The sequence below is a fragment of the Hyla sarda genome, chromosome 1 (assembly GCF_029499605.1).
Source record: "Hyla sarda isolate aHylSar1 chromosome 1, aHylSar1.hap1, whole genome shotgun sequence".
Taxonomy (NCBI): Eukaryota; Metazoa; Chordata; class Amphibia; order Anura; family Hylidae; genus Hyla; species Hyla sarda.
In genome coordinates, this window is record NC_079189.1 from 224509265 (window position 1) to 224535820 (window position 26556).

A 26556-nucleotide genomic window follows, 5' to 3' on the forward strand; every position below is an offset into this window, starting at 1 on the left:
GTGAACATGGGTGACAGGAGGGGGTGAACATGGGTGACAGGAGGGGGTGAACATGGGTGACAAGAGGGGGTGAACATGGGTGACGGGGGGTGGACGGGAGTGAAAGGGATGACAGGAGGGGGTGAACATGGGTGACAGGAGGGGGTAAGCATGGGTGACAGGAGGGGGTAAGCATGGGTGACAGGAGGGGGTAAGCATGGGTGACAGGAGGGGGTAAGCATGGGTGACAGGAGGGGGTAAGCATGGGTGACAGGAGGGGGTAAGCATGGGTGACAGGAGGGGGTAAGCATGGGTGACAGGAGGGGGTAAGCATGGGTGACAGGAGGGGGTAAGCATGGGTGACAGGAGGGGGGTGAACATGGGTGACAGGAGGGGGTGAACATGGGTGACGGGAGTGAAAGGGATGACAGGAGGGTGAACATGGGTGTGAACAGGGGTGACAGGAGGGTGGAAAGGGGTGACAGGAGGGTGGAAAGAGGTGACAGGAGGGTGGACAGGGGTGACAGGAGGGTGGACAGGGGTGACAGGAGGGTGGACAGGGGTGACAGGAGGGTGGACAGGGGTGACAGGAGGGTGGACAGGGGTGACGGGGGGGGTGAACATGGGTGACAGGAGGGGGTGAACATGGGTGACAGGAGGGGGTGAACATGGGTGACAGGAGGGGGTGAACATGGGTGACAGTGGGGGTGAACGGGAGTGAAAGGGATGACAGGATGGTGAACATGGGTGTGAACAGGGGTGACAGGAGGGTGGACAGGGTTGACAGGAGGGTGGACAGGGGGGGTGGATATGGATGATGGGGGTGGTGAACATGGGTGACAGGAGGGTGGACGGGAGTGAAAGGGATGACAGGAGGGTGGACGAGGTGGACAGGGGTGACAAGGGTGGTGAACATGGGTGACAGGAGGGTGAATGAGGGTGAACATGGGTGACAGGAGGGTGGACAGGGAGGGGTGGACAGGGGTGACAGAGGGGTGGACGGGAGTGAAATGGGTGACAGGAGGGGGTGAACATGGGTGACAGGAGGGGGTGAACATGGGTGACAGGAGGGGGTGAACATGGGTGACAGGAGGGGGTGAACGGGAGTGTGAACATGGGTGTGAACAGGGGTGACAGGAAAGTGGAAAGGGGTGACAGGAGGGTGAACAGGGGTGACAGGAGGGTGAACAGGGATGACGGGGGAGGTGAACATGGGTGACAGGAGGGTGGACAGGGGGGGTGGACATGGGTGACAGGAGAGAAAGGAATGACAGGAGGGTGAACATGGGTGACAGGAGGGGGTGAACATGGGAGACAGGAGGGGGTGAACATGGGTGACAGTGGGGGGGGTGAACATGGGTGACAGTGGGGGGGTGAACATGGGTGACAGTGGGGGTGGACGGGAGTGAAAGGGATGACAGGAGGGTGAACATGGGTGTGAACAGGGGTGACAGGAGGGTGGACAGGGGTGACAGGAGGGTAGACAGGGGGGGTGGATATGGATGACGGGGTGGACGGGAGAAAAAGGGATGACAGGAGGGTGAACATGGGTGACAGGAGGGTGGACAGGGGTGTGAACATGGGTGACAGGAGGGTGGACAGGGGTGACAGGAGGGTGGTGGACAGGGGTGACAGGAGGGTGGTGGACAGGGGTGACGGGGGGGCAGACTGGGTGACGGGGGGGTTTACAGGGGTGACAGGAGGGTGGACAGGGTAGACAGGAGGGTGGACAGGGGGGGGCGGACTGGGTGATGGGGGGCGGACTGGGTGACGGGGGGGTGGACAGGGGGTGTACATGGATGACAAGGGGGGGCAGACTGGGTGACAAGGGGGGGGCAGACTGGGTGACAGGGGGGGGTGGACATGAGTAACGGGGGGGGGGGGGGGGTATAGGGTGGACCCGGGTGATGGGGGGGGGGGGGGTTGGACAGGGTTGAGAAGGGGTAACAGAGGGGTGGAAAGGGTACAGTACCTTAAGCAGGCCGGCCCGCGCAGCTTGCAGGTCCATGGCAGGCACAGGAGTCCGACGCAGGTGAAGATCGTTCCGCCCCAGGGACCCATTTTCGTCTAACTGCGTCGCAAGGTAGAAGGGGGACGCAGGGGATGCAGTGGGGAGGGGGACGCTGTATGCGCAGGTTTCCCTTCCCCCCTGCGCCGCCAGTCATAAGCGCGCAGGCCGGGGCAGGATATTTAAAAAATAAAAATAAAATCACAACAAAATCCCGCGGCACCACGCCCAGTTGTGAACGGCACACACGTGTGCCGTGGCACCGTGGTTGGGAATCACTGATCTAAACAAATGTCAGGTGCAGCAGGGAAATCAGCGGCAGGACCCCCACGATCAGAGATCTTATCCCCTATCCTTTGGATAGGGGATGAGATGTCTATGGGCGGAGTATCCCTTTAAGGACAATTTTATTTTTGCGTTTTCGTTTTTTCCTCCTTGCCTTTTAAAATCCATAACTTTTTTATATTTCTATCCACAGACCCATATGAGGGTTTATTTTTTGCCAACCATTTGTACTTTGTAATTACATTACTCATTTTACCATAAAATGTATGGCAAACCCAAAAAAATATTATTTGTGTGAGGAAATTTTTATGAAAACTGCAATTTAGCAAATTTTGGAGGGTTTCCTTTTCACGCTGTACACTTTACGGTAAAATGACATGTTTTCTTTATTCTGTGGGTCAATACAATTACAATTATACCCATGATTATATATTTTTCTATTATTGTACCACTTTTAAAAAATCTCAAACTTTTTTTTTACAAAATCGCCCAATTTTGACCACCAATAAATTTTTCATTTTTTATTATACGGGGATGTGGGAGGGCTCAATTTTTGCATCATGATCTGTAGTTTTTTTTAAGTACCACTTTTGTGTATATGTGACTATTTGATCACTTTTTACTGATACCAAATATGTTCAATAATTATTTTTTTTACGCTTTTTTGAGTTAAATGGGGAAAAAGGGTGATTTAAGTTCTTATTACTTGGAGGGGATTTTTAAATTTTATTTTTTTTTACTTTTATTTTTAACCTATTATGTCCCCATAGGAGACTATCTATAGCAATCATTTGATTGCTAATACTATTCAGTGCTATGCATAGGCATAGCACTGATAAGTATTATCGGTGATCTGCAGGAAGGCAGATCAGTGCAGAAGACCCCGGGAGAGTGGCGGAGGCAGGTGAGGGGACCTTCGTCCGCCATCTTAGCTAATCCCTGCGGCCGTGCCGCGGGCGATCAGATCAGCCATTTCAATAGCCGCACTGCCACAGGTGCAGTGATCTGTATTGATTACGGCATTTGAGGGGTTAATAGCAGACATCAGCGAGATTACTGGTCTGCCATTACTGGCGGATGCTGGCTGCTGACAGTAGCCGGGACCTGCCGTGCATGACGCGAGCACCGCTCCAGTGCTCGCGGTTATGTACAGGACGTAAATGTACTTCCTGGTGCACTATGTACCAGCGCATCAGGATGTACATTTACGTCCATAAGGGATTTTAAAAAAAAAACACTGAAAAAACCAATAACAAACATATTTAGGGCAATGGCAAAAGAAGAAATAGGCAGTCTGGCGCTGCTACTTCACACACCTGAGGACTTCCTTAGAAAATGACACAATGCTGCAGCATCCAAATACACATATAAGCAGTGGTGGTGCAAAGCTTGCGTGAAAGCTTACAGTACATCTACGAATCCAAGGAAAGAAAATGACTCAAGTGCACTCACCACATCTGCTGCTTCTTCAGTGATCTTTATTTCGTGTCACATAGACAAGGTGCAGGGAGGTGACACAAGGGAGGTCATTCAGGGCTACTCAGTAAGGGGCCTTATGAAGCGCTTGTAGCGTGAGACGGGTCCGTAGCCTTGAATGACCTCCCTTGTCTCTGGTCCTTGTCTATGTGACACAAAATAAAGATCACTGAAGAAGCAGCAGATGTGGCGAGTGCGCTTGAATCGCTTTCTTTCCTTGGATTCGTACAAACATATTTACAATTGCCGCATGCGTTAGTTGCCCAATCTATTAAATAATCACATTCCAGATCTTGCACGGTGAACGGCATAAACGCAAAAAAAATTCAAACGCCAAAATTGCTGATTTATGGTCACATCACATTTCAGTAAAAAAACTTTATAAAAAGTGATCAAAAAGTCACATATATGCAATAGGGGTACAGTTAAAAATGAACCATAGCACAGCCCTGTAGAAGGAATAATAAAAAAGTTATAGGGGTCAGAACATGGCATTGAACAGATTTATTATTAGTTGTTTTTTTTTGCCTTTTTTTAACCATAAAACCAAGCAAAAATATTCCGAGTTTGGTATCATTGTACTGACCCATAGAATAAAGTTTTCATGTCAGATTTACCGTATTGTGAACTTGTGAAAAAATGATTACACCCCCCCCCCCCCCCCACAAAAGTGCACAATTCCATATTTTTTTTCTATTTTGCCTAACACATATTTTTTTTCTGGCTCGGTAATACATTCTATCGTAAAATAAAGTAAGCCAATGAAAAGTACAACTTGTCCTGGCAAAAAATAAGCCCTGATACAAAAAGTTATAGGTCTTAAAATGTGAGGAGAACGTAAGACTAAATAAAAAATTGCTGGATTTTTTTTTTTTTTATAAATCAACTGGTGCCAGAAAGTTAAACAGATTTGTAAATTACTTCTATTAAAAAATACTAATCCTTCCAGTACTTATTAGCTGCTTAATACTACAGAGGAAATGATTTTCTTTTTGGAACACAGAGCTCTCTGCTGACATCATGACCACAGTGCTTTCTGCTGACATCTCTGTCCCATTTTAGGAACTGTCCAGAGCAGCATATGTTTTCTATGGGGATTTTCTCCTACTCTGGACAGTTCTTAACCCCTTAAGGACCGGAGGTTTTTCTGTTTTTGCATTTTCGTTTTTTGCTCCTTGCCTTTAAAAAATCATAACTCTTTCAAATTTACACCTAAAAATCCATATGATGGCTTATTTTTTGCGCCACCAATTCTACTTTGTAATGACGTCAGTCATTTTGCCCAAAAATCTATGGTGAAGCGGGAAAAAAAATCATTGTGCGACAAAATTAAAAAAAAACGCTGTTTTGTAACTTTTGGGGGCTTCCGTTTCTACGTAGTACATTTTTCGGTACAAATGACACCTGATATGTATTCTGTAGGTCCATACGATTAAAATGATACCCTACTTATATAGGTTTGATTTTGTCGGACTTCTGGAAAAAATCATAACTACATGCAGGAAAATTAATACGTTTAAAATTGTCATCTTCTGACCCCTATAACTTTTTTATTTTTCCGTGTATGGGGTGGTATGAGTGCTAATTTTTTGCGCCGTGATCTGAAGTTTTTAACGGTACCATTTTTGCATTGATAGGACTTATTGATCACTTTTTATTCATTTTTAAATGATATAAAAAGTGACCAAAAATGCACTATTTTGGACTTTGGAATTTTTTTGCGCGCACGCCATTGACCGAGCGGTTTAATTAATGATATATTTTTATAATTCGGACATTTCCGCACGCGGTGATACCACATATGTTTATTTTTATTTACACTGTGTTTTTTTTTTTTATTGGAAAAGGGGGGTGATTCAAACTTTTAATAGGGGAGGAGTTAAATGATCTTTATTCACTTTTTTTTTTCACTTTTTTTTTGCAGTGTTATAGGTCCCATAGGGACCTATAACACTGCACACACTGATCTTCATCATTGATCACTGGTTTCTCATAGGAAACCAGTGATCGATGATTCTGCCGCTTGACTGCTCATGCCTGGATCTCAGGCACTGAGCAGTCATTCGGCGATCGGACAGCGAGGAGGCAGGTAGGGGCCCTCCCGCTGTCCTGTCAGCTGTTCGGGATGCCGCGATGAGCCGCGGCTATCCCGAACAGCCCGACTGAGCTAGCCGGGAACTTTCACTTTCACTTTTAGCCGCGCGGCTCAGCTTTGAGCGCGCGGCTAAAGGGTTAATAGCGCGCGGCGCCGCGATCGGCGCAGCGCGCTATTAGAGGCGGGTCCCGGCTTCACTATGACGCCGGGCCCGCCATGATATCACGCGGGGTTACTGTGTAACCCCGCGTTATATCAGAAGAGCAGGACCAAGGACGTACCGGTACGTCCTTGGTCCTTAAGGGGTTAAAATGGACAGAGATGTCAGCAGAGAGCACTGTGCTCGTGATGTCAGCAGAGAGCTCTGTGTTCCAAAAAGAAAAGAATTTCCTCTGTAGTATTCAGCAGCTAATAAGTACTGGAAGGATTAAGATTTTTTTTTTATAGAAGTAATTTACAAATCTGTTTAACTTTCTGTCACCAGTTGATAAAAAAAAAAAATAGTTTTTAGACATGTGGTTATATGCAGCAAGGCAGTCATTCTGGAGTGCTAAAGAAACAGTATTATAAAGGGTGCGTTCACACGCTCTTTGTTTTTGCGGGTTTTCCGCTGCGTATTTGAAAGGGGCGGGCTCTTCTCGGCTGTCCATAGCAGATTTTGCGCAGCGGAATTTACGCCGCAGTCCCTACTGACTTCAATGGGGCTTGCGGCGGATTTTCCGCAGTGTAAATTCCTCCGTGGAAAATCTGCTGTGGATAGCCGAGAAGAGCCCGCACCCTTTCAAATACGCAGCAGAAAACCCGCAAAAAAAAAAAAAAAAAAGCGTGGGAACGCACCCAAAAACGGGTTGTCCCAAGATTACAACTTATTGCCTATGCATAGTATAGAGCAGTGTTTCTCAACTAGGGGGCCTCCAGCTGTTGCAAAACTACAACTCCCAGCATGCCCGGACAGCCGAAGGCTGTCCGGGCATGCTGGGAGTTGTAGTTTTGCAACAGCTGGAGGCTCTCTGGTTGGGAAACACTGGTCTAGGTGATAAGTATCTGAACAGTATAGGTCTCAGCAGTACGCTCCCCACTATTCAGATACTTATCACCCATCCTATAGTGATAAGTTATATTCTTGGGATAACAACTTTATAAATAAGGGCAGACCAAGAAATGAACACCTCAGCACAGTATACTTAGCACTTACCAAAATCCGGTGCTTTTCCAGAAATGTTTCATTTCCTTTCTAGACTGTGTCGGGTCTACATTGATGATGTAGCTTCCTGCCAGTATGCCGGGCATTAAGACCATGGCGAGAAGAAGATTCAATAACCCCATGTCCTGTAACTGTACATAATCTAGTTTACGACACTGTAATAAGCAAACAAATCTTCTAATAACAAGAGCTTCCTAAACTGAGGTCATGTGTACGCTGGTAGAAAGCTACTTCCTATTTACAGGGGGGGTTCCCTGCAGCGTGGAAGATGCAGCCAATTACACGGCAGACACAAAGCACGTCACCCCTGTCAGCACCATTGGTATGCTCCAAATCTGCACAGCTACATTGAAAGTTTAGAGAAATGCTGGTACACAAGAATAACTCGTATACTCTCTAGTTATAGGAAATACACCTTTGGCACATCACTGGTTTGTCTGGATACCAGAAAAGGAGATCTGCATGGGGTATGACAGGTATAGATTTGTGCCACAAATAGCGCCAATTCCTAAAGAAAGTTTTATCACATTCCCATTTTTACTTTTCAGAACTTTTTAACCCCTAAGGGTACGTTCACACGCGCAGATTTACAGCGTATTTTAGGCTGGGTTCACACTACGGTTTGTAACTACGGTTCCCGTACACGGCTGGGCTTAATCGCGGCGCCCGCACTCAGACGTATTCGGGAACCATAGTTAATGCATGTCTATGAGCCGACCGTATTGAACCGCGGCCTCCGGTCGGCTGCATTTTCGGCCGTATGCGGTTTCCCGACCGTAGGCAAAAACGTGGTCGACCACGTTTTTGCCTGCGGTCGGGAAACCACATACGGCCGAAAAAGCAGCCGACCGGAGGCTGCGGTTCTCTACGGTCGGCTCATAGACATGCATTAAATACGGTTCCCAAATACGGCCGAGTGCGGGCTCCGCGCTTAAGCCCCGCCCACCCCTCCTCCCAGCCGTATACAGGAACCTTAGTTACAAACCGTAGTGTGAACCCAGCCTTACACTGCAAATCCACTGGTGAAGGCCCACTCTATGCTGGCTTTACCTGTGCCTCCTCGTAGTGGCAATACGCCGCTACCAGCAGGCACACTGCGATGTGCGAGTCGCAGTATACTCACACATCGCGGGAGCTCTCTGCCTAGCTCAGAGCAGGGAGAGCGGCCGCGATGTGCAAGTACGCCGCGCACATCGCTGCACTGTCTGCTGGTAGCGGTGTATTGCCGCTACCAGCAGGCACATGTAAAGCCAGCATAGAGCAGGGCCTTCACCACCGGATCCGCAGCTAAATACGCTGCGAAAATCCACGCGTGGGAATGTACCCTTAAGGACTCCGTGCATTTTTGCATTCTAAAAATTATAACGCTTTCAATTTTGCACATAAAATTCCATATGATGGCTTATTTTTTGCGTCACCAATTCTACTTTGTAATGACGTCAGTCATTTTACCCAAAAATCTACAGCGAAACGGAAAAAAATTCATTGTTTGACAAAATTGAGGGAAAAATGCAATTTTGTAACTTTTGGGGGCTTCTGTTTCTACGCAGTGCATATTTCGGTAAAAAAATTACACATTCCTTTTATTCTGTAGGTCCATACGATGAAAATGATACCCTACTTATATCGGTTTGATTTTGTCGTACTTCTGGAAAAAATCATAACTACATGCAGGAAAATTAATACGTTTAAAATGGTCAATTTCTGACCCCTGTAACTTTTTTATTTTTCTGCGTATGGGGCCGTGTGAAGGCTCAATTTTTGCACAGTGATCTGAAGTTTTTAGCGGTACCATTTTTCCATTGATAGGACTTTTTGATTGCTTTTTATACATTTGTGCATTATCTAAAAAGTGACCAAAAATACACTATTTTGGAATTTTTTTGCGCGTACGCCATTGACCGTGCGATTTATTTAATGATATATTTTTATAATTCAGACATTTCCACACGCGGCGATACCACATTTGTTTATTTTAATTTTTATACACAGGTTTTTTTTTTTTTTTTAAATGGGAAAAGGGGGGTGATTCAAACTTTTATTAGGGGAGGTGTTTTTTTCCCATAGGGAGCTATAACACTGCACACTGATCTTTTACATTGATCACTGGTTTCTCATAGGAAACCATTGATCAATGATTCTGCTGCTTGACTGCTCATGCCTGGATCTCAGACACTGAGCAGTCATTCGGCGATCGAACAGCAGGAGGCAAGGTAAGGCCAGTCGGGGGTAGTTTAGTTTCACTTTAGACGCGGCGATCAACTTTCAACACCTCGTCTAAAGGGTTAATAGTGAGCGGCACCGCGATCAGTGCCGTGCGCTATTAGCCATGGGTCCCAGCCGTTGCTAGGAGCCGGGCCCGACCCGCTATAGAACGGGAGCGGACTCAGGACGTACTGGTACGTCCTTGGTCCTTAAGAGGTTAAAGGAGAAGTATAATGGAAAGCTACATGAATGTTGAACGATGCAATCCCTTCTTTTGTTTGCTTGGTGACAACTTTTCTGTGATGTTGGACTACCCTCAACAAGAATTGTTTTTGTTGTTCTTCCCTCAGCAATTCCTCTTTCTGCAGTATCATTGACTACCTTAAAGGGGTACTCCACTGGAAAACACCTTTTTTTAATCAACTGTTGCCAGAAAGTTGAACAGATTTGTAAATTACTTCTATTAAAAAATCTATATCATTCCAGTACTTATCAGCTGCTGTTATGATCTGCAGGAAGTTCTTTTCTTTTGAATTTCGTTTCTGTCTGACCACAGTGCTCTCTGTTGACACCTCTGTCTCTGTCAGGAACTGTCCAGTGCAGGATAGGTTTTCTATGGGGATTTGCTCCTACTCTGGACAGTTCCTAAAATGGACAGAGGTGTCAGCAGAGAGCACTGTGGTCAGGCAAAAAGGAAATTCAAAAAGAAAATAACTTCCTGTGGATCATAAAAGCAGCTGATAAGTACTGGAATGATTAAGATTTTTTAATAGAAGTAATTTAAAAATCTGTTTAACTTTCAGGCACCAGTTGATTTTAAAAAAAGTTTTCCAATGGAGTACCCCTTTTAACCTGTTAAAGACCATGGACATCTCTGCTTCGCAGGTGGCTAATAACCCTTTAGATCGCCTCTGTCAAAGCTTAAGCGGCGTCTAAAGTTGCCTTTATCCCAACCTGGTGGTTCAGTGATCCACTGCTGAGGTAGCCTGAGGGCTTAACTCTCCTGCTTGCCAGCTCCGGTGTTCAGAATGATAAAGCCTGGCAGGGCCAGGCTTTATCAATTGAGCGCAGAGCACACAGATCAATGTGGTTTTATGGAACCACATTGATCTGTATGAGGAATCTAATGATCCCTCCTAAAAGTCCCCTAAGGGGACGAAAAGTGTAAAAAAAAAAGAAAGTTTAAAAAAAGGTTAAAAACACACACACATTAAGTTTAAATCCCCCCCCCCTTTTCCCAAATTCCATATAAAAATATATATATTAACATAATAAAAATAAACATATGTGGTATCGCCGTGTGCGTAAATGTCCGAACTATAAAAATACATTGTTAATTAAACCGCATGGTCAATGGCGTACGTGCCAAAAATTGCGTATTTTTGGTCACTTTTTATACCATAATAAAAGGAATAAAAATTGTACCGATTAAAACTTCAGATCACAGCGCAAAAAATGAGCCCTCACACCACCCCGTACGTGGAAAAATAAAAAAAGTTATATGGGTCAGAAGATGATCATTTTAAATGTATTAATTTTCATGCATGTAGTTATGATTTTTTCTAAAAGTACGAGAAAATCAAACCTATATAAGTAGGGTATCATATTAATCATATGGACCTACAGGATAAAGATAAGGTGTCATTTTTACCGACAAATTTACTGCGTAGAAAACAGAAGCCCCCAAAATTTACAAAATGGTGTTTTTTCTTCAATTTTGTCACACAATTTTTTTTTTTTCCCCGTTTCGCTGTAGATTTTTGGATAAAATTACTGATGTCATTACAAAGTACAGGGTGGGCCATTTATATGGATACACCTTAATAAAATGGGAATGGTTGGTGATATTAACTTCCTGTTTGTGGCACATTGGTATATGTGAGGGGGGAAACTTTTCAAGATGGGTGGTGACCATGGCGGCCATTTTAAAGTTGGCCATTTTGAATCCAACTTTTGTTTTTTCAATAGGAAGAGGGTCATGTGACACATCAAACTTATTGTGAATTTCACAAGAAAACAATGATGTACTTGGTTTTAACATAACTTTATTCTTTCATGAGTTATTTACAAGTTTCTGACCACTTATAAAATGTGTTCAATGTGCTGCCCATTGTGTTGGATTGTCAATGCAACCCTCTTCTCCCACTCTTCACACACTGATAGCAACACCGCAGGAGAAATGCTACCACAGGCTTCCAGTATCCGTAGTTTCAGGTGCTGCACACCTCGTATCTTCACAGCATAGACAATTGCCTTCAGATGACCCCAAAGATAAAAGTCTAAGGGGGTCAGATTGGGAGACCTTGGGGGCCATTCAACTGGCCCACGATGACCAATCCACTTTCCAGGAAACTGTTCATCTAGGAATGCTCGGACCTGACACCCATAATGTGGTGGTGCACCATCTTGCTGGAAAAACTCAGGGAACGTGCCAGCTTCAGTGCATAAAGAGGGAAACACATCATGTAGCAATTTCGCATATCCAGTGGCCTACATGATGATGTGTTTTCCTCTTTATGCACTGAAGCTGGCAGGTTCCCTGAGTTTTTCCAGCAAGATGGTGCACCACCACATTATGGGTGTCAGGTCCGAGCATTCCTAGATGAACAGTTTCCTGGAAAGTGGATTGGTCGTCGTGGGCCAGTTGAATGGCCCCCAAGGTCTCCCAATCTGACCCCCTTAGACTTTTATCTTTGGGGTCATCTGAAGGCAATTGTCTATGCTGTGAAGATACGAGATGTGCAGCACCTGAAACTATGGATACTGGAAGCCTGTGCTAGCATTTCTCCTGCGGTGTTGCTATCAGTGTGTGAAGAGTGGGAGAAGAGGGTTGCATTGACAATCCAACACAATGGGCAGCACAATGAACACATTTTATAAGTGATCAGAAACTTGTAAATAACTCATAAAAGAATAAAGTTATGTTAAAACCAAGTACATCATTGTTTTCTTGTGAAATTCACAATAAGTTTGATGTGTCACATGACCCTGTTCCTATTGAAAAAATAAAAGTTGGATTCAAAATGGGCGACTTCAAAATGGCCACCAAGGTCACCACCCATCTTGAAAAGTTCTCCCCCCCTCACATATACTAATGTGTCACAAACAAGAAGTTAATATCACCAACCATTCCCATTTTATTAAGGTGTATCCATATAAATGGCCCACCCTGTAGAATTGGTGGCGCAAAAAATAAGCCATCATATGGATTTATAGGTGCAAAATTGAAAGGGTTATGATTTTTAAAAGGTAAGAAGGAAAAAAACGAAAGTGCAAAAACAAAAAAATGCTTGGTCCTTAAGGGGTTAAGAGCGTTCACATGGCTGTTCTACATCCCAAGTAGACGTGTGTTTGATCAAGAGGTTTTAATCTAGGACTTGAACGTAATTTTTCCGTTGCTGGAGGCGAAAACGCTGCCTCTTTGTCACTAGGTGCTGACAATGATGATGGAGATAAGTCTTCCAGTATAACTGTCTTATTGATTTCAGTGATAGCTTTGTAATGTTTATTCATAAATGAATCATTTTTGTCTTCTTTTGTACACTTAGGGGGAGATTTATCAAAACCTGTCCAAACGAAAAGTTGCTGCGTGTCCATAGCAACCAATCAGATTGCTTCTTTCATTTTGCAGAGGCCATGTTAAAAATGAAAGAAAATATCTGATTGGTTGTTATGGGCAACTCAGCAACTTTTCCTATGGACAGGTTATGATAAATCTCCCCCACAGTCCTTATTTTCCACTCATTGAAGAACTCATATGATCTTCTCTTTGTGCCCTAAGAAATTCTTTATCTTCTTGTGATACACTTTCCAAATCTGCCGTTTCACATTTGCTTTATCCGTTTTTCTCGATTTCTCCTTACCCCGATTTTGGTATGCTTTGTACAGCTTCTGTATACCAGAACGGATATTCTCCTCCGTCTTAACAGGGATATTTGCTTTCCTCCACACTTCCTGTCGTTTAGTACTGGTAGATTTAGCAGCATCCGAAAGTGTTTCTTTCATTTCCTTGTGATGGTAAATAAAAGGTGAGTATTGGCCGGGGTCAGGGCACAGTATTTATAGTGTTACCTGTGTAACCTGCCAGCCATGCCATCATCCACTGTTCTCCTGCACTCTGGTCCTTCCTCTGGCCCCAGCAGGCCTCCATATGAGTCTCTGATCACACTGCTTGGGAAACACTGCTGTACGGAGGTAGTGAAGGGGTCCATATATACACACACAGGACAAGCTTTGTATGTGTGGTATGGCAGGGTGTGAGGTGCAGGGCAGATGTTGTTACCCTAGGGGTAGATGGCATTAACCCCTTGTGTTTGTGATGCCTGGGGGGGGTTTATCCTTAACCACCCGAAGGTAATACCGCTGGTCCTGGGCTAGGCACGGGGGCTGAAGACACCGACACAAAGTTACGGACAACGGTAGCTTTACTGAAGGTAGACAGTTGTTATAGTTATATGCAGTACAGCCAGGGCCCAAGGAGGTGACCAGTGACACAGAGGCCTTGCAGGCTTGCTGGGACTTGTAGTTGGATGGAGAATTTAATGCAGGCCATGCTGGGTAAACAGATGACTTGACTAGACTGACAGGACGGTGACTTTTTCTTACTTGCACTTGACTTTGAGGCCTCCACTACTTTGGACACACGCACTAGGCACGACTTTACTGGACCTCAGCAGGAAGCAAGAGAGAAAAGAGAGAGAAGCTAGCTCCACCCAGGGTTGATATGGGGAAGACTAGCAGGAAGCTTTGGGGTAAGCTGGTCACTGGTACCTCCTGGGTAACAATCACATGGTACATTTTATTAAAGGCATAACACATCTTTTAATATACAACATATATACAAATGGGGAAACAACTACAGGGGGCCTTGGGACACTGCCTAACAGGGCAGGAAAAGCATGGGGCAACACCATCCTGTACTGGGCTACCACATGTCCCAACAGAGCAGGCATATTTACCCTCCCTTGGCTCTCCACTCATGACAGGAGCGGCTTGCAGTTCTTGGCCGGCTGTACGAGTCATCTGTGACTCGTAATGATGCACACAGTCCTGAAGCCGCCTGCCGCTGTGGTGCCAGCCACACACTGCTGTGCTATACCTGCGTGCCTCAGAGAAATGATCACATGGCTCGCACACACAAGCCTGCTGGGCGGCAGCGCAACTGCAAAATGTTTAATAAGAATAACCCCCCCCCCCCCCCCCCCCTCAGCTCTGCGGCGTCAGCGCCCTAAAACAGCCGCTTGGGCCACCTTATTATTGCGCCGGGCCTGGGTTTAAGTTTTAGATCTCTGGCGGGGGGTGGTGATTGGGATCCGACCACTGCCCCCCCCCCGCAATCTCCTTTTCTGAGACCCTGCCCTATATAAGTAGGGGATAGGTTTTTCCCCATGGCATATCTTCTTTAAAAATGCATCCCTCCACACTTTTGCTGAGACCAGAGGGACAAGTCACACTCCTAACTCTGCCCTCAGCCACACTCCTTACCTCACCCTCAGCCATGCCCACACATGCAGAATGGAAATATAATGTTGTCAGTCTGTCACCTAAGTTGCCCCCCTGTAGGTGGCAGCTTCCCTGTATGGAGAAGTCCCCCTGTAGGTAGCAGTCACCTGTAGATAGTTGACCCCCTGTAGGTAGCAGCTGCTCAGTAAGTAGCAGTCCCCTGTAGATAGCTGTCCCCCTGTAAGTAGCAGTCCCCTGTAGATAGTTGTTGCTCTGTAAGTAGCAGTCCCCTGTAGATAGTTGCTACCCTGTAGGTAGCAGCTGCTCTGTAAGTAGCAGTCCCCTGTAGATAGCTGCCCCCCTGTAGGTAGCAGCTGCTCTGTAAGTAGCAGTCCCCTGTAGATAGTTGCTACCCTGTAGGTAGCAGCTGCTCTGTAAGTAGCAGTCCCCTGTAGATAGTTGCCCCCCTGTAGGTAGCAGCTGCTCTGTAAGTAGCAGTCCCCTGTAGATAGTTGCTGCCCTGTAGGTAGCAGCTGCTCTGTAAGTAGCAGTCCCCTGTAGATAGTTGCCCCCCTGTAGGTAGCAGCTGCTCTGTAAGTAGCAGTCCCCTGTAGATAGTTGCTGCCCTGTAGGTAGCAGCTGCTCTGTAAGTAGCAGTCCCCTGTAGATAGTTGCTACCCTGTAGGTAGCAGCTGCTCGGTAAGTAGCAGTCCCCTGTAGATAGTTGCCCCCCCTGTAGGTAGCAGCTGCTCTGTAAGTAGCAGTCCCCTGTAGATAGATGCCCCCCTTGTAGGTAGCAGCTACTCAGTAAGTAGCAGTCCCCATTGATAGTTGTCCCCTGGCAGCTTTATAAGGGAAGAATTAATGGCCGGGCTGGCCATACTCACTGCTCCTTTTGGTCCAGTCCTCCACAGTCCACTGTCTTGCCGCTGCCTCTTCCTTTCTTGACAGTGGCCCGAGTATAGTAACGTGACCACGGATACGCATCACGCCTCATTATACTACCTCCCGGCAATCACTGCTCTCTTAAAGTGGGAATGGCTTCTGGCCCCAGTGAACTTCAATGCTATTTAGGCAAAGTGGGCAGAGCTGGAAAGTTTAAAACAGAAGTGGGACATGAGATGGCCATTCCTGGTTGGTGAGAGATGATCCCAAAAATGGGAATGTCAGGCCAGATCTGGGACGGTTGGGAGCTGTGAAAAAAAAAACTGGAGTCTGATTGGTTGCCATGGGCAACTGCTCCACTGCGCAAGGGGTCATAAATCTCCCACTATATCACCCTGCTTAGCTACCCCTGCTCTATAACATTATGGCTGCAGATTGGACTGTATTTTCCATGTGACAGGTTTTCTAATAAACAACATTAGGAGCCAAAGAGGGCAAAAAGTTGCATGTTTAACGCATATGCTTAAAAAGAGCTGTAAAGCTGTAAACAAATTCCTACCAATGTGTTTAAAGGGGTACTCCGGGGGAGTCAACTTATCCTTTTGGCATTTTAGCCCTAAAAGGGTTCTCCACTTACGCACAGGATAGGCCGGGATAAGTGTCTGATCGTGGGGTCTGAACGCTGAGACCGCTCCGGCTGTACAGGATATTGCAGGTGGTCCCAGCAGCTGGATCCCTGCGATCACTCACTTATCCCCTTATCCTGAGGATAGCAGATAAAAGGAGATAAGGCGACTTCCCCAGAATCCAGATTAGGAGATAAATGAATTATCGCAGGGGTGGTCGTCACACCCCCTCCCATTGACTTGCATTGAAGGGGCGTGACCATGATGTCACAAGGGGCATGACCGACCCCGCAGTGCAAAAACAGCGTTTGGAACATTTACTTCCAAACGCTGGCCAGTGGAGTACCCCTTTAAGGGTACGTTCCCACACGGCGTATTTTGCCGCGTATTTGGTGCTGCGTCTTTTCCTACCCATTGACTTCAACAGAGAAAATAAAATACGCAGCAGCGAATACGCAGCAAATACACCGTGTGGGAATGTACCCTAAGGCTGCAGGCTAATTATCGGTACTGCAACTAATAACTGTCTTTGTGTAAAATTGCTGTAAAAAATGTGCTAGGATGAGCGAACTTACAGTAAATTCGATTTGTCACGAACTTCTCGGCTCGGTGGTTGATAGCTTTTCCTGCATAAATTAGTTCAGCTTTCAGGTGCTCCTGTGGGCTGGAAAAGGTGGATACAGTCCTAGGAGACTCTTTCCTAGGAATGTATCCACCTTTTCCAGCCCACCGAAGCACCTGAAAGCTGAACTAATTTGTGCAGGATAAATAATCAACTGCCGAGCTGAGAAGTTCGTGATGAATCAAATTTACTGTAAGTTCGCTCATCTCTAAAATGTGCGTTTGTTCACAAATGTTAATTATGCAAATTGTGGTTAAATGTGCAATTTTTTTACAGCGATTTTGTCCATTCGCTGCAATTACATGCACACTTATTAGTTGTAATACCGCTAATTAGCTGCAACTTGTGACCAAAGCCTGAGGTGAGGAGTCATTCACAATGCGGAAAATTTGCGTTATGTCCCCCCAGAAATCACAGGTGGATATTTTCACAAATTTGCATGTTCTGCCCATTGCAAGGATGGTCAGAAATGTGCCATCTCCATGTTCATTGTTTCTACAGACACCAAAATCGGGATTCTCGTAGCAGATGTTTCAGTCACAGATATTCTGCCATGTGAACATAGCCTTAAAGGGGTACTCCGGCGCTTAGACATCTTTGGATAGGGGATAAGATGCCTGATCGCGGGACCCCCGCGATCAGGCATAGGGCTGGGCGGTATACGGGTTCATACCGAATACCAAATTTTTTGGGCTGCACAATATGAATTTTCCCCCATACCGCAATACTGGTTGGGCCCCTCCCCCTCGGGAATGTATTATCAGTCCAGCGCAGCGCTGTCCCCACATCAGGGAACTAATCCTATGTGACCCGCCAGCACTGTTCTGCTCCCCCCAATTAATGATCAGCCCAGCAGGGTACAACTCACAGATGTCAAGCACTGCCCTCCTCCTCTTTGTTGGGGGCCGCCGGGCATTGGAACTCACTGTACGCCATTGGTCTCCAACCTGCGGACCTCCAGCTGTTGCAAAACTACAACTCCCAGTATGTCCGGGCATGCTGGGGGTTGTAGTTTTGCAACAGCTGGAGGTCAGAAGGTTTGAGACCAATGCTGTACACTGTATCCCTATGCCCGGGCTGCAAAAGATACAGAAAATAAACTTAACTCACCCACCTCGGCCGCACGCTGGGGACGGGGGGAGGACAGCTGTCAGCCTATCACCGGCCAGAGCGATGCCCTGCCCCGGCCAGTGATAGGCTGAGCCCACTGTCATGTAAGAATAGCACTGGCGGGTCACATGATTTGGGGGGGGTGAAAATACAGTTATATACCGCGGAACCACCGTAAGTTAAAAAAAATACCGTGATACACATATTTGGTCATACTGCCCAGCACTAATCGGGCATCTTATCCCCTATCCTTTGAATAGGGGATAAGATGTCTAAGCGCAGGAGTACCCCTTTAAGGGGAAACCCAGAAGCAGGAAAGGTAATACCATTCCTTGCTCATGAGCACTATACTTATGCCTCAATGTCATCAGAAGTATAACAGGGACATGTACTGTACAGTGATCATCGCATGCTGGCAAAATGACACATGCAAGGACCATTGGTTGCATTACATATGTTTTACACATAGATATGCCCAAATATAATAAGAGTTAAATTCCATGTCCTGGTTTTCCAATACGGTTGCTGCGTGGATTGTATCAATTAAATGACGTCACTAGTGTTTTACCCACATATGGATTACAACCCTGTCAACAACCCTGTCTCTACTTCAGTGTTTCCCAACCTGGGTGTCTCCAGCTGTTGCACAACTACAACTCTCTTGGCATGCCCGCTTCTGTGCCCACAGACTGCACCAGTAGTGTGTCCCAGGAGGTCCTGTACTACAGCCTGTGCACCCTCCTACACGGTCAGTTATGCAAATTGTATAGAATAATAATGAAAGTAAATTTTGAGGTGCCATAGACAGGTATGCTTTGAGAAGACGTTTGATGTATAAAACCATTTCCCTGGCTTCCATATATGCGATACAATCTCTGGAAGAAAAAGCCGCAGCAAGGCCCCACGGAGACTGCGGAAACTGCCAGACCACACGTAGCTCCAGCATCAGCCATACCATGTCACGTGAACAACATTACAGTCACGTGACAGCGTCTTCAAGTGACCTCCCAATTAGAAGGCCCCGCCTCTTCCTCCGCTTGTCCAATCAGAGCCTTCACGGAGACGTTGGAGCGAAGTTTGAAAATTACGGCGCACGGTCCGGCCTCTGGCGCCCCTTCTCCCTCCCTCGTAGAGAGCGCTGTTTCAGGACACAGGAGGGGGACAACGGAACCCGATAATGTCACGTTACGCGAGGAAGAGGTGAGGGCGGCGTGGGTGTGACGTCGTGCTGTACGCCAGCCGTTGCCTGACCATAACCATGAAGAATACGTACAGTAGTATGTGAGGAATGTCAGCGGCGGGGCCTACCTGTAGTCTATAGTCGGGCGGTGAGATACTTTACTGCACCGCCCAGATAGGTGACCTGATAGTGTATTGCAGAGCCCACAGGGGGGCGCTACAGGCACAAATACCATTCTGTGGGACGTAGTAGTAGTAGTGCTGCTGCGGGGCATTTCCGGTCCTACTGGTACCTCATAGCATACCCATAGCCCAGTGTTTCCCAACCGGTGCCTCCAGCTGTTCAAGAACTACAACTTCGAGCATGCCCGGACCCTGGTTGAGAAATACTGCCGTAGCCCAGGATTTCCCAAGCAGGGTGCCTCCAGCTGTTTCAAACCTAACCCCCACTTTCTCTCAAATGAATTTGCAGACCAGGGACCCGAGTTTTGTCAGAGACCCCCTTTCCACCCTTCCTGAGTGCATGCTCCATGGCATTCAGCTACATACTGTAAGGCAGTGGTCTCCGACCTGTGGACCTCCAGATGTTGCAAAACTACAACTCCCAGCATGCCCGGACAGCCAAAGGCTGTCCGGGCATGCTGGGAGTTGTAGTTTTGCAGCATCTGGCGGTCCGCAGGTTGGAGACCACTTCTGTAAGGGTTCGCCCTGCCTCTGATGCATTTCTGTTCATCTGCTTTTAGTGCAGAAGACCCTCTGCATAATGGACCTCACTGGGGTCCATCAGGTTTCGGGCATGGTGTCTGCCAATTCTTAGCCCAGATTTATTCTACGATTAGTGCCTCTGCAGATACATCAGCAGAAACTCCAAATCCGTCTGCCAACCTGTCTGTGCTCAGATCAGCGTGGGCCACATTTAATTCAGTGACTCCAATGTCGTCACCACGTTCAGGTCATTTCTTGAAAAGTATCACTTTTGGCTCCGGCTAAAAAGCGTGGACTGCCAAGCCAAAACTGATATGCATTAAAAAAAAAAATTACCTGAACGTAGTCAATAAGAGGGAGACTTATCAAAACCTGTACAAAGAAAATGTTGCCCATAGTAACCAATCAGATCGCTTCTTTCATCTTGCAGAGGCCTTATGTATGAAAGAAGCGTTCTGGTTGGTTGCTATGGGCAACTTTTCCTCTGGACAGGTTTTGATAAATCTCCCCCTAGGTGACTATGTTCGGGTCATGGAATTGAATGGTGTCCGGACCAATCCGTGCACAGATAACGTCCGCAGCTGATTTTGAGTTTCGGCCCACATATCGTGCCTTGGAGGTACAAATCTTGATGTGAATGACTCCAATATATCCATGCCTCAGAGGCACTAATCGTGATGTAAGCGGCAGACAGAGGTAGAAGTGCAGAATCCACTATGGTGTAGTGTTTGGCATACACCATAAATGCTCCGGTGTCACATGATCTTGGCAGACTGCAGAGACTTGGTGAATATAGGCACGTCGGGATAGAGCTGGGTGGTATGACCAAAAATGTGTATCACAGTATTCTTGTAAATTATGGCGGTTCCACGGTATTTTCCCTCCCTCCCCTAACCCCATCATGTGACCCACCGGTTTACCAGCGCTGCGCTGTCCCCCACATCGGGGAACTAATCAAATGTGACCCGCAAGCGCTGCTTCCTCCCCCCCCCCCCCCGCTCAAATAATTATCAGCCGCTGTACTGTACTATACTGAGCCCGGGCTTCAAAAATAAGCAAAATAAACTTTAACTCACCTTTCTACGTTCCCCGGTTGCTCCGGTACCGGCCTCACGGTCCCTCCGCTGCTTTTGCTGCTTCCTGGGGATGGGAACGTCACAGAGCCGCCAGCCTATCACCGGCTGCAGCGATGTAATATTTTCCACTGTATCTATACTGTATGCATATGTGCAATATAAGTTAACTTTTTTTAAATAAAAATCGGTGGAGGTCTCAGCACTGAGACCCTACTGAACAATACCTTTCACATGTCTGCATGACATTAGAAGTTTTTCTGAATTAAGGTAAAGCTTTTATAAATTATACATACCTTAATATCTCATTTCATGCACCTTGTAACACTTTTAGATTTTGTAATAATTGTGTTTTCCATATTTATACTGTTATATAAAACTCACCTTGTCTCCAAAAATGGTTTAAAGTGTACCTGGCATTAACAAAAACTTTATATAATGTAGATAATACCATTATATGTATATTTGTAATCTACATTGGTTAAAAAAGTGTGTATATTACATAAAAAAAGTGTGTATATTACATAAAAAAGTGTGTATATTACATAAAAAAGTGTGTATATTTTTGGGGTAAAAAATGCTGTCCAAATGCAGGACAAGGTAATCGTCCTCCTGTGTGAGCCGGGAGCATGTCACAGAGCCTCAGTACACAGAGCCCTGCTTGTCCACCCACACTTCCTGTATTTGGTCTCCTCACAGAGACCCAAAGACAACAACTGCAGGGACACAAATGTACACTTTTTTTTTAACCAACAAATATACATATATAAAAAAAAAATAGCTGAACACGAGGTCATTTTAACAGTATAGCTGTTAAAGAAGAATGGTAGATGGTTTAGAAAATGTATCAGTGGAAAAAGAGGTCGTCTTCTTCCGAACGGATCCAGGCAACAGTAGTCATAGAACCAAAACATGACCTTCCTTCAAAGAATCCTTCAAGTGGTGCTCCGCCCCTAGACATCTTATCCTCTATCTAAAGGATAGGGGATGATATGTCTGATCGCTGGGGACACCCGTGGTCTCCCCACTCGTGGCGTCACAACTACACCCCCTCAATGCAAGTCTATGGGAGGGGGCGTGACGGCCTTCATGCCCCCTCACATAGACTTGCATTGAGGTGGCATGGTCATGACCCCAGTCACCGAGTAGTTCTCATGGCACTCCATGTTAAGAGATCTGCTTTGGTGGATAATATCCACAGCCATTCTGTAGGAAATGTCCTTCCTGACTCTTGGCTAGTCATCAATGGATGCCAGTCTCAGGCTTGGTTCACATCACGTTTTTGCCATACTGTTTTCAATCCGTTTTTCTTAAGAAAACCGTATGGCAAAAAAAACGCATGGAACAGTATGGGAAAAAGTAAACCGTTTGCATTTTTAAACTGTATACTGTTTTTAAAAGTGCATACAGTTCCGTCTGTTTTTATAAAAAGAAAAATAACATGTTTTTGATAATTTTGTCCATTTTTAATGGGAGGGGTGTTGGGTGGGGACGTTAGGATGCAAATGCGCATGTGCAAAGTAAAAACCGTATACGGTTTCCCGTATGGAACTGTATACATGTGCGTTTCCCAATGACGTCCATGTTAAAAAATAAAAATAAAAAAAAAAGAAGGTATGCAGTTTTGACTCCGGTTTAAAAACCGTACTGCAACCACATACTTTTTTATTTTTTTTTTTTTTTTGTACATGGCCGTCAACGGGAAACACATGTATACAGTTCCATATGGGAAACCGTATATGGTTTTTACTTTGCACATGCGCCTTTGCATCCTAAAGTCCCCAAACTCCAGTTGGCTGAAGCTGAACACCGCACTTGGGAGGCATGTTTCTGCCTGTGTAAGCAGCTCTGTTTTCATCATTTGGTGTGTTATAGCCCCAGGACTGGGACCTTTCTCCATTCCAATGATACAGTTGGCATTCCCAGTGTAGTGTGGAGAACATGTCCTAAGCAGCAATGCTTTTTGCAGGTAAATGAAAACAGGCTGGCACTCAATTGGAAGCATTAGAATCTTTTCATTTATTTACAAGGAAATATTACTGATCTCAAATTGATTTGATGTCTGTAATGTCGTCTTGATTTGATGTCTGTAATGTCGTCTTGATTTGATGTCTGTAATGTTGTCTTGATTTGATGTCTGTAATGTCGTGCAAATAAACTAAGATTCTTCTGCTTTGAAGTAAGTGCCAGCCTGTTTTGTTATGTACTTAAAGAATCAGTCTTGTTCCAGTGCACTTTGAGGTGAAGACTAAGACTAGGTTCAGACTCAGAAATCTCCAGCCGGAGAGCCTAGAAGGTTTTCATAAATCTCCCCCACAGTCCTTATTTCTGCCCCTATCTCTCTCATCTGTTGGAATTATTACTAGGTGAGTGAAGCATTTACCTTGCTGCTACAGAGTTGTTCAAACACTTTGGGATGCTTTATCAAAACCTGTGCAGAGGAAAAGTTGCCCATAGCAACCAATTAAATTTCTTTCATTCTTAACAAGGCCTCTGCAAAATAATAGAAGCGATCTGATTGGTTGCTATGGGCAACTCAGCAACTTTTCCTCTGGACAGGTTTTGATAAATCTCCCCCTTTGACTCTCTGTTCATGCTCTTCAAAGGGCCGCTCTTTAAGCCTCCAAAACTACCTTGGCTGTTCTGCCATCACCAAATCTTACCATTTATCAGGTAAAGTGTCTACCTTTTAAGTTAACAACCATTCCATGCAGTTTATCAGACCTATTTGATCAGTACAATGGCATCCCCAAGGCTAGTTGCTGTGAAAAATGCAGGCCACAAAGCAGACCTTTATTTAAAATTTTCTTGTGTTTTGACCAACCCCCCCTGGAACTGGTGTAGGACATCATATGGTGCTGTATCACCCAGTGACATTTACAAGAAAATTCGTTTTTTGAAGTTGCCCTAAAATCCTTTTCTAGATTCAGTGTAGGACATAATTTCTGCCCTTTGTTTGGTTTATCCTGGACCTGTCTTTTATTTTATTTTTTTCCTCTTCTCATGTTGATTTTTGGTTGTTCGTCCTGAGATAAGGACATATGTGTTCCTGTTTATTTTTGCTTTTCTTTTGTATTACTTAGGTTTGTTTCTTGCTGCTTTTTATACAATAAACCTAGGCTGTTTTGGATGTGACTGTGTCAATGCTTTCTTCATACCTTATACTAAAAGGCAAAAGCACTCCCTGGTGTGACAACTTCAGCATAAAAATACAAAATAAGTGAGCCAAGGATCAACTCGCCTAAAACGGTTGTGCAAATTCCGGCACAATATGTATATGCACTTAGTCATTTAAGGCTGCTGCACATTCCACCTCATGCTCCCAAGCGTGAATAATAGATTCCAATACCACTCCAACCGCCACAGAGGAAACTAGGCGCTGCCAGTAAGGGGGTCCAAAAGGGATAATAAAAACCTATTTTATTACAACATGCTACATATTACGAAACTGGACCAGTTTCTTCAGGCATGACAAAAATCGCTTAATGCTCAAAATAAATTCCCACAATTCCAATCACATTTACACAAAAATTTACACAAAACAGATATAAAAAGCATCCAAAAACGTAAAAAAATATTATATTAACCCCTTAAGGACGCAGGACGTAAATGTATGTCCTGGTGAGGTGGTACTTAACGCACCAGGACGTACATTTACGTCCTAAGCATAACCGCGGGCATCGGAGCGATGCCCGTGTCATGCGCGGCTGATCCCGGCTGCTGATTGCAGCCAGGGACCTGCCGGCAATGGCCGACGCCCGCGATAGAACATAGAACAGATCAGTATTAGCAATCATGGTATTGCTATGAATAGTCCCCTATGGGGACTATTCAAGTGTAAAAAAAAATGTAAAAGTGAAAAATCCCCTCCCCCAATAAAAAAGTAAAACGTCCGTTTTTTCCGATTTTACCCCCAAAAAGCGTAAAAAACATTTTTTATAGACATATTTGGTATCGCCGCGTGCGTAAATGTCCGAACTATTAAAATAAAATGTTAATGATCCCGTACGGTGAACGGCGTGAACGAAAAAAAATAAAAAAAGTCCAAAATTCCTACTTTTTTAATACATTTTATTTAAAAAAAAATTATAAAAAATGTATTAAAAGTTTTTTATATGCAAATGTGGTATCAAAAAAAAGTACAGATCATGGCTCAAAAAATGAGCCACCATACCGCCGCTTATACGGAAAAATAAAAAAGTTAGAGGTCATCAAAATAAAGGGATTATAAACGTACTAATTTGGTTAAAAAGTTTGTGATTTTTTTTAAGCGCAACAATAATATAAAAGTATGTAATAATGGGTATCATTTTAATCGTATTGACCCTCAGAATAAAGAACACACGTCATTTTTACCATAAATTGTACGGCGTGAAAACAAAACCTTCCAAAATTAGCAAAATTGCGTTTTTCGTTTTAATTTCCCCACAAAAAGTGTTTTTTGGTTGCGCCATACATTTTATGATATAATGAGTGATGTCATTACAAAGGACAACTGGTCGCGCAAAAAACAAGCCCTCATACTAGTCTGTGGATGAAAATATAAAAGAGTTATGATTTTTAGAAGGCGAGGAGGAAAAAATGAAAACGTAAAAATTAAATTGTCTGAGTCCTTAAGGTCAAAATGGGCTGAGTCCTTAAGGGGTATAACCTCATTAAGCACTTCCAGGGCCAATGTGTTAAACATAAAAATCTAGTAAGATTCCCTGTTGGTCAGGGCTTGAAAACGGTTGTTAATATCGAGAGGAATAGTTTCAATGATGACCAATTGAAACACCCTAGCGTCTCCTCCATGCTTTAAACAAACATGGCGAGAGACGCTATGTTTCATGAAGGAATTCAGTATATTGGAACAGTGTTTATTCATCCTCTGTCGGACAGTCTGAATAGTACGTCCAATATACTGAATTCCACACGCACAAGTAAGTAAACAGCATAACTAGAACCACATGTAAATAATGTTTTCACACAAAAAATCTCACCTGTGTAGTTGGAATTTAGTGTTTGAATTCCCACCGGAGCAATCCATTCACACAACAAACAACGGCTAGAGCCACACGGAAAGGAGCTCGTCCGCCTGACTGCGTCACACGAACAATGTCATGTGAGGCAGCAGTGTCTTGATGCTGTAAGTGACTATTCTTAGGTTTGACCCGTAACTTGCTTGTGGCCAATATATTGGCCTAGTATCCTCCGTGGAGGTTGGAGTTGTATTGGAATCTATTCTTCATACCTTATGTCACTTTCCTAGTGGTATTGCATATACCTTGGTGCTATGTCCCCCAATGAATGTAATGGGAAGGGTTTTGTGGAGTTCAAAGAATATAATTATGTTTATGTTGGCTATATTTAGATTTTGTCCTAAAATATAACTTTTCTTCCATAATATAGTGAGATGTTGGCTTCCTCTGTCATCTCCAGCACAAATCAAGCCCTAGCAAGTCTTATGGATATTTGGGATGGACTGGGTATTAAAGAAGATATGCGTTTGCGGAGGATTGAAGAAGTAAAAAAGCACATTGAGGTGAACCTTTCTACTGTCTTGCATTTTAATATATAATAGACAACCCCTTTTGACTTGGCGCTCAGCTGATCTTAGTGGATCTAGCTTCTCAAAGCTATCCAGTGCTGAAGAAGACAAAGGGGTGCATTGTAAAACTAT

The 26556-nt window shown here is 44.9% G+C and overlaps 2 protein-coding genes across 13 annotated transcripts in view; one reads left to right on the forward strand and one right to left on the reverse strand.

Annotated features, from left to right (window-relative positions):
• The window catches only part of IDUA (alpha-L-iduronidase), a 145126-nt gene extending 126113 nt beyond the window's left edge, over window positions 1-19013 (reverse strand). Inside the window, exons 1-3 of one of the 5 annotated variants that reach the window (XM_056568824.1) lie at window positions 18563-18861; window positions 15582-15783; window positions 7039-7178 (exon numbers count right to left, since the gene is read on the reverse strand). In XM_056568824.1, coding sequence (XP_056424799.1) covers window positions 7039-7169 — 131 coding nt within the window. In that variant the 5' untranslated portion in view covers window positions 7170-7178; window positions 15582-15783; window positions 18563-18861. Of the gene's footprint in view, window positions 1-7038; window positions 7179-13115; window positions 13288-13323; window positions 13402-15581; window positions 15784-18562; window positions 18862-18892 lie in introns of those variants that run through there. The other 4 variants (XM_056568822.1, XM_056568820.1, XM_056568823.1 and 1 more) reach the window with 4 other exon arrangements.
• Window positions 18972-26556, forward strand: part of LOC130364991 (protein regulator of cytokinesis 1-like) — an 82677-nt gene continuing 75092 nt past the window's right edge. For 2 of the 8 annotated variants that reach the window (XM_056568828.1, XM_056568827.1), the window contains exons 1-3: window positions 22836-22863; window positions 23125-23260; window positions 26286-26418. In XM_056568828.1, the coding sequence (XP_056424803.1) occupies window positions 22851-22863; window positions 23125-23260; window positions 26286-26418 (282 nt within the window). In that variant the 5' untranslated portion in view covers window positions 22836-22850. Of the gene's footprint in view, window positions 19296-20855; window positions 21165-22835; window positions 22864-23124; window positions 23261-26285; window positions 26419-26556 lie in introns of those variants that run through there. The other 6 variants (XM_056568829.1, XM_056568833.1, XM_056568831.1 and 3 more) reach the window with 6 other exon arrangements.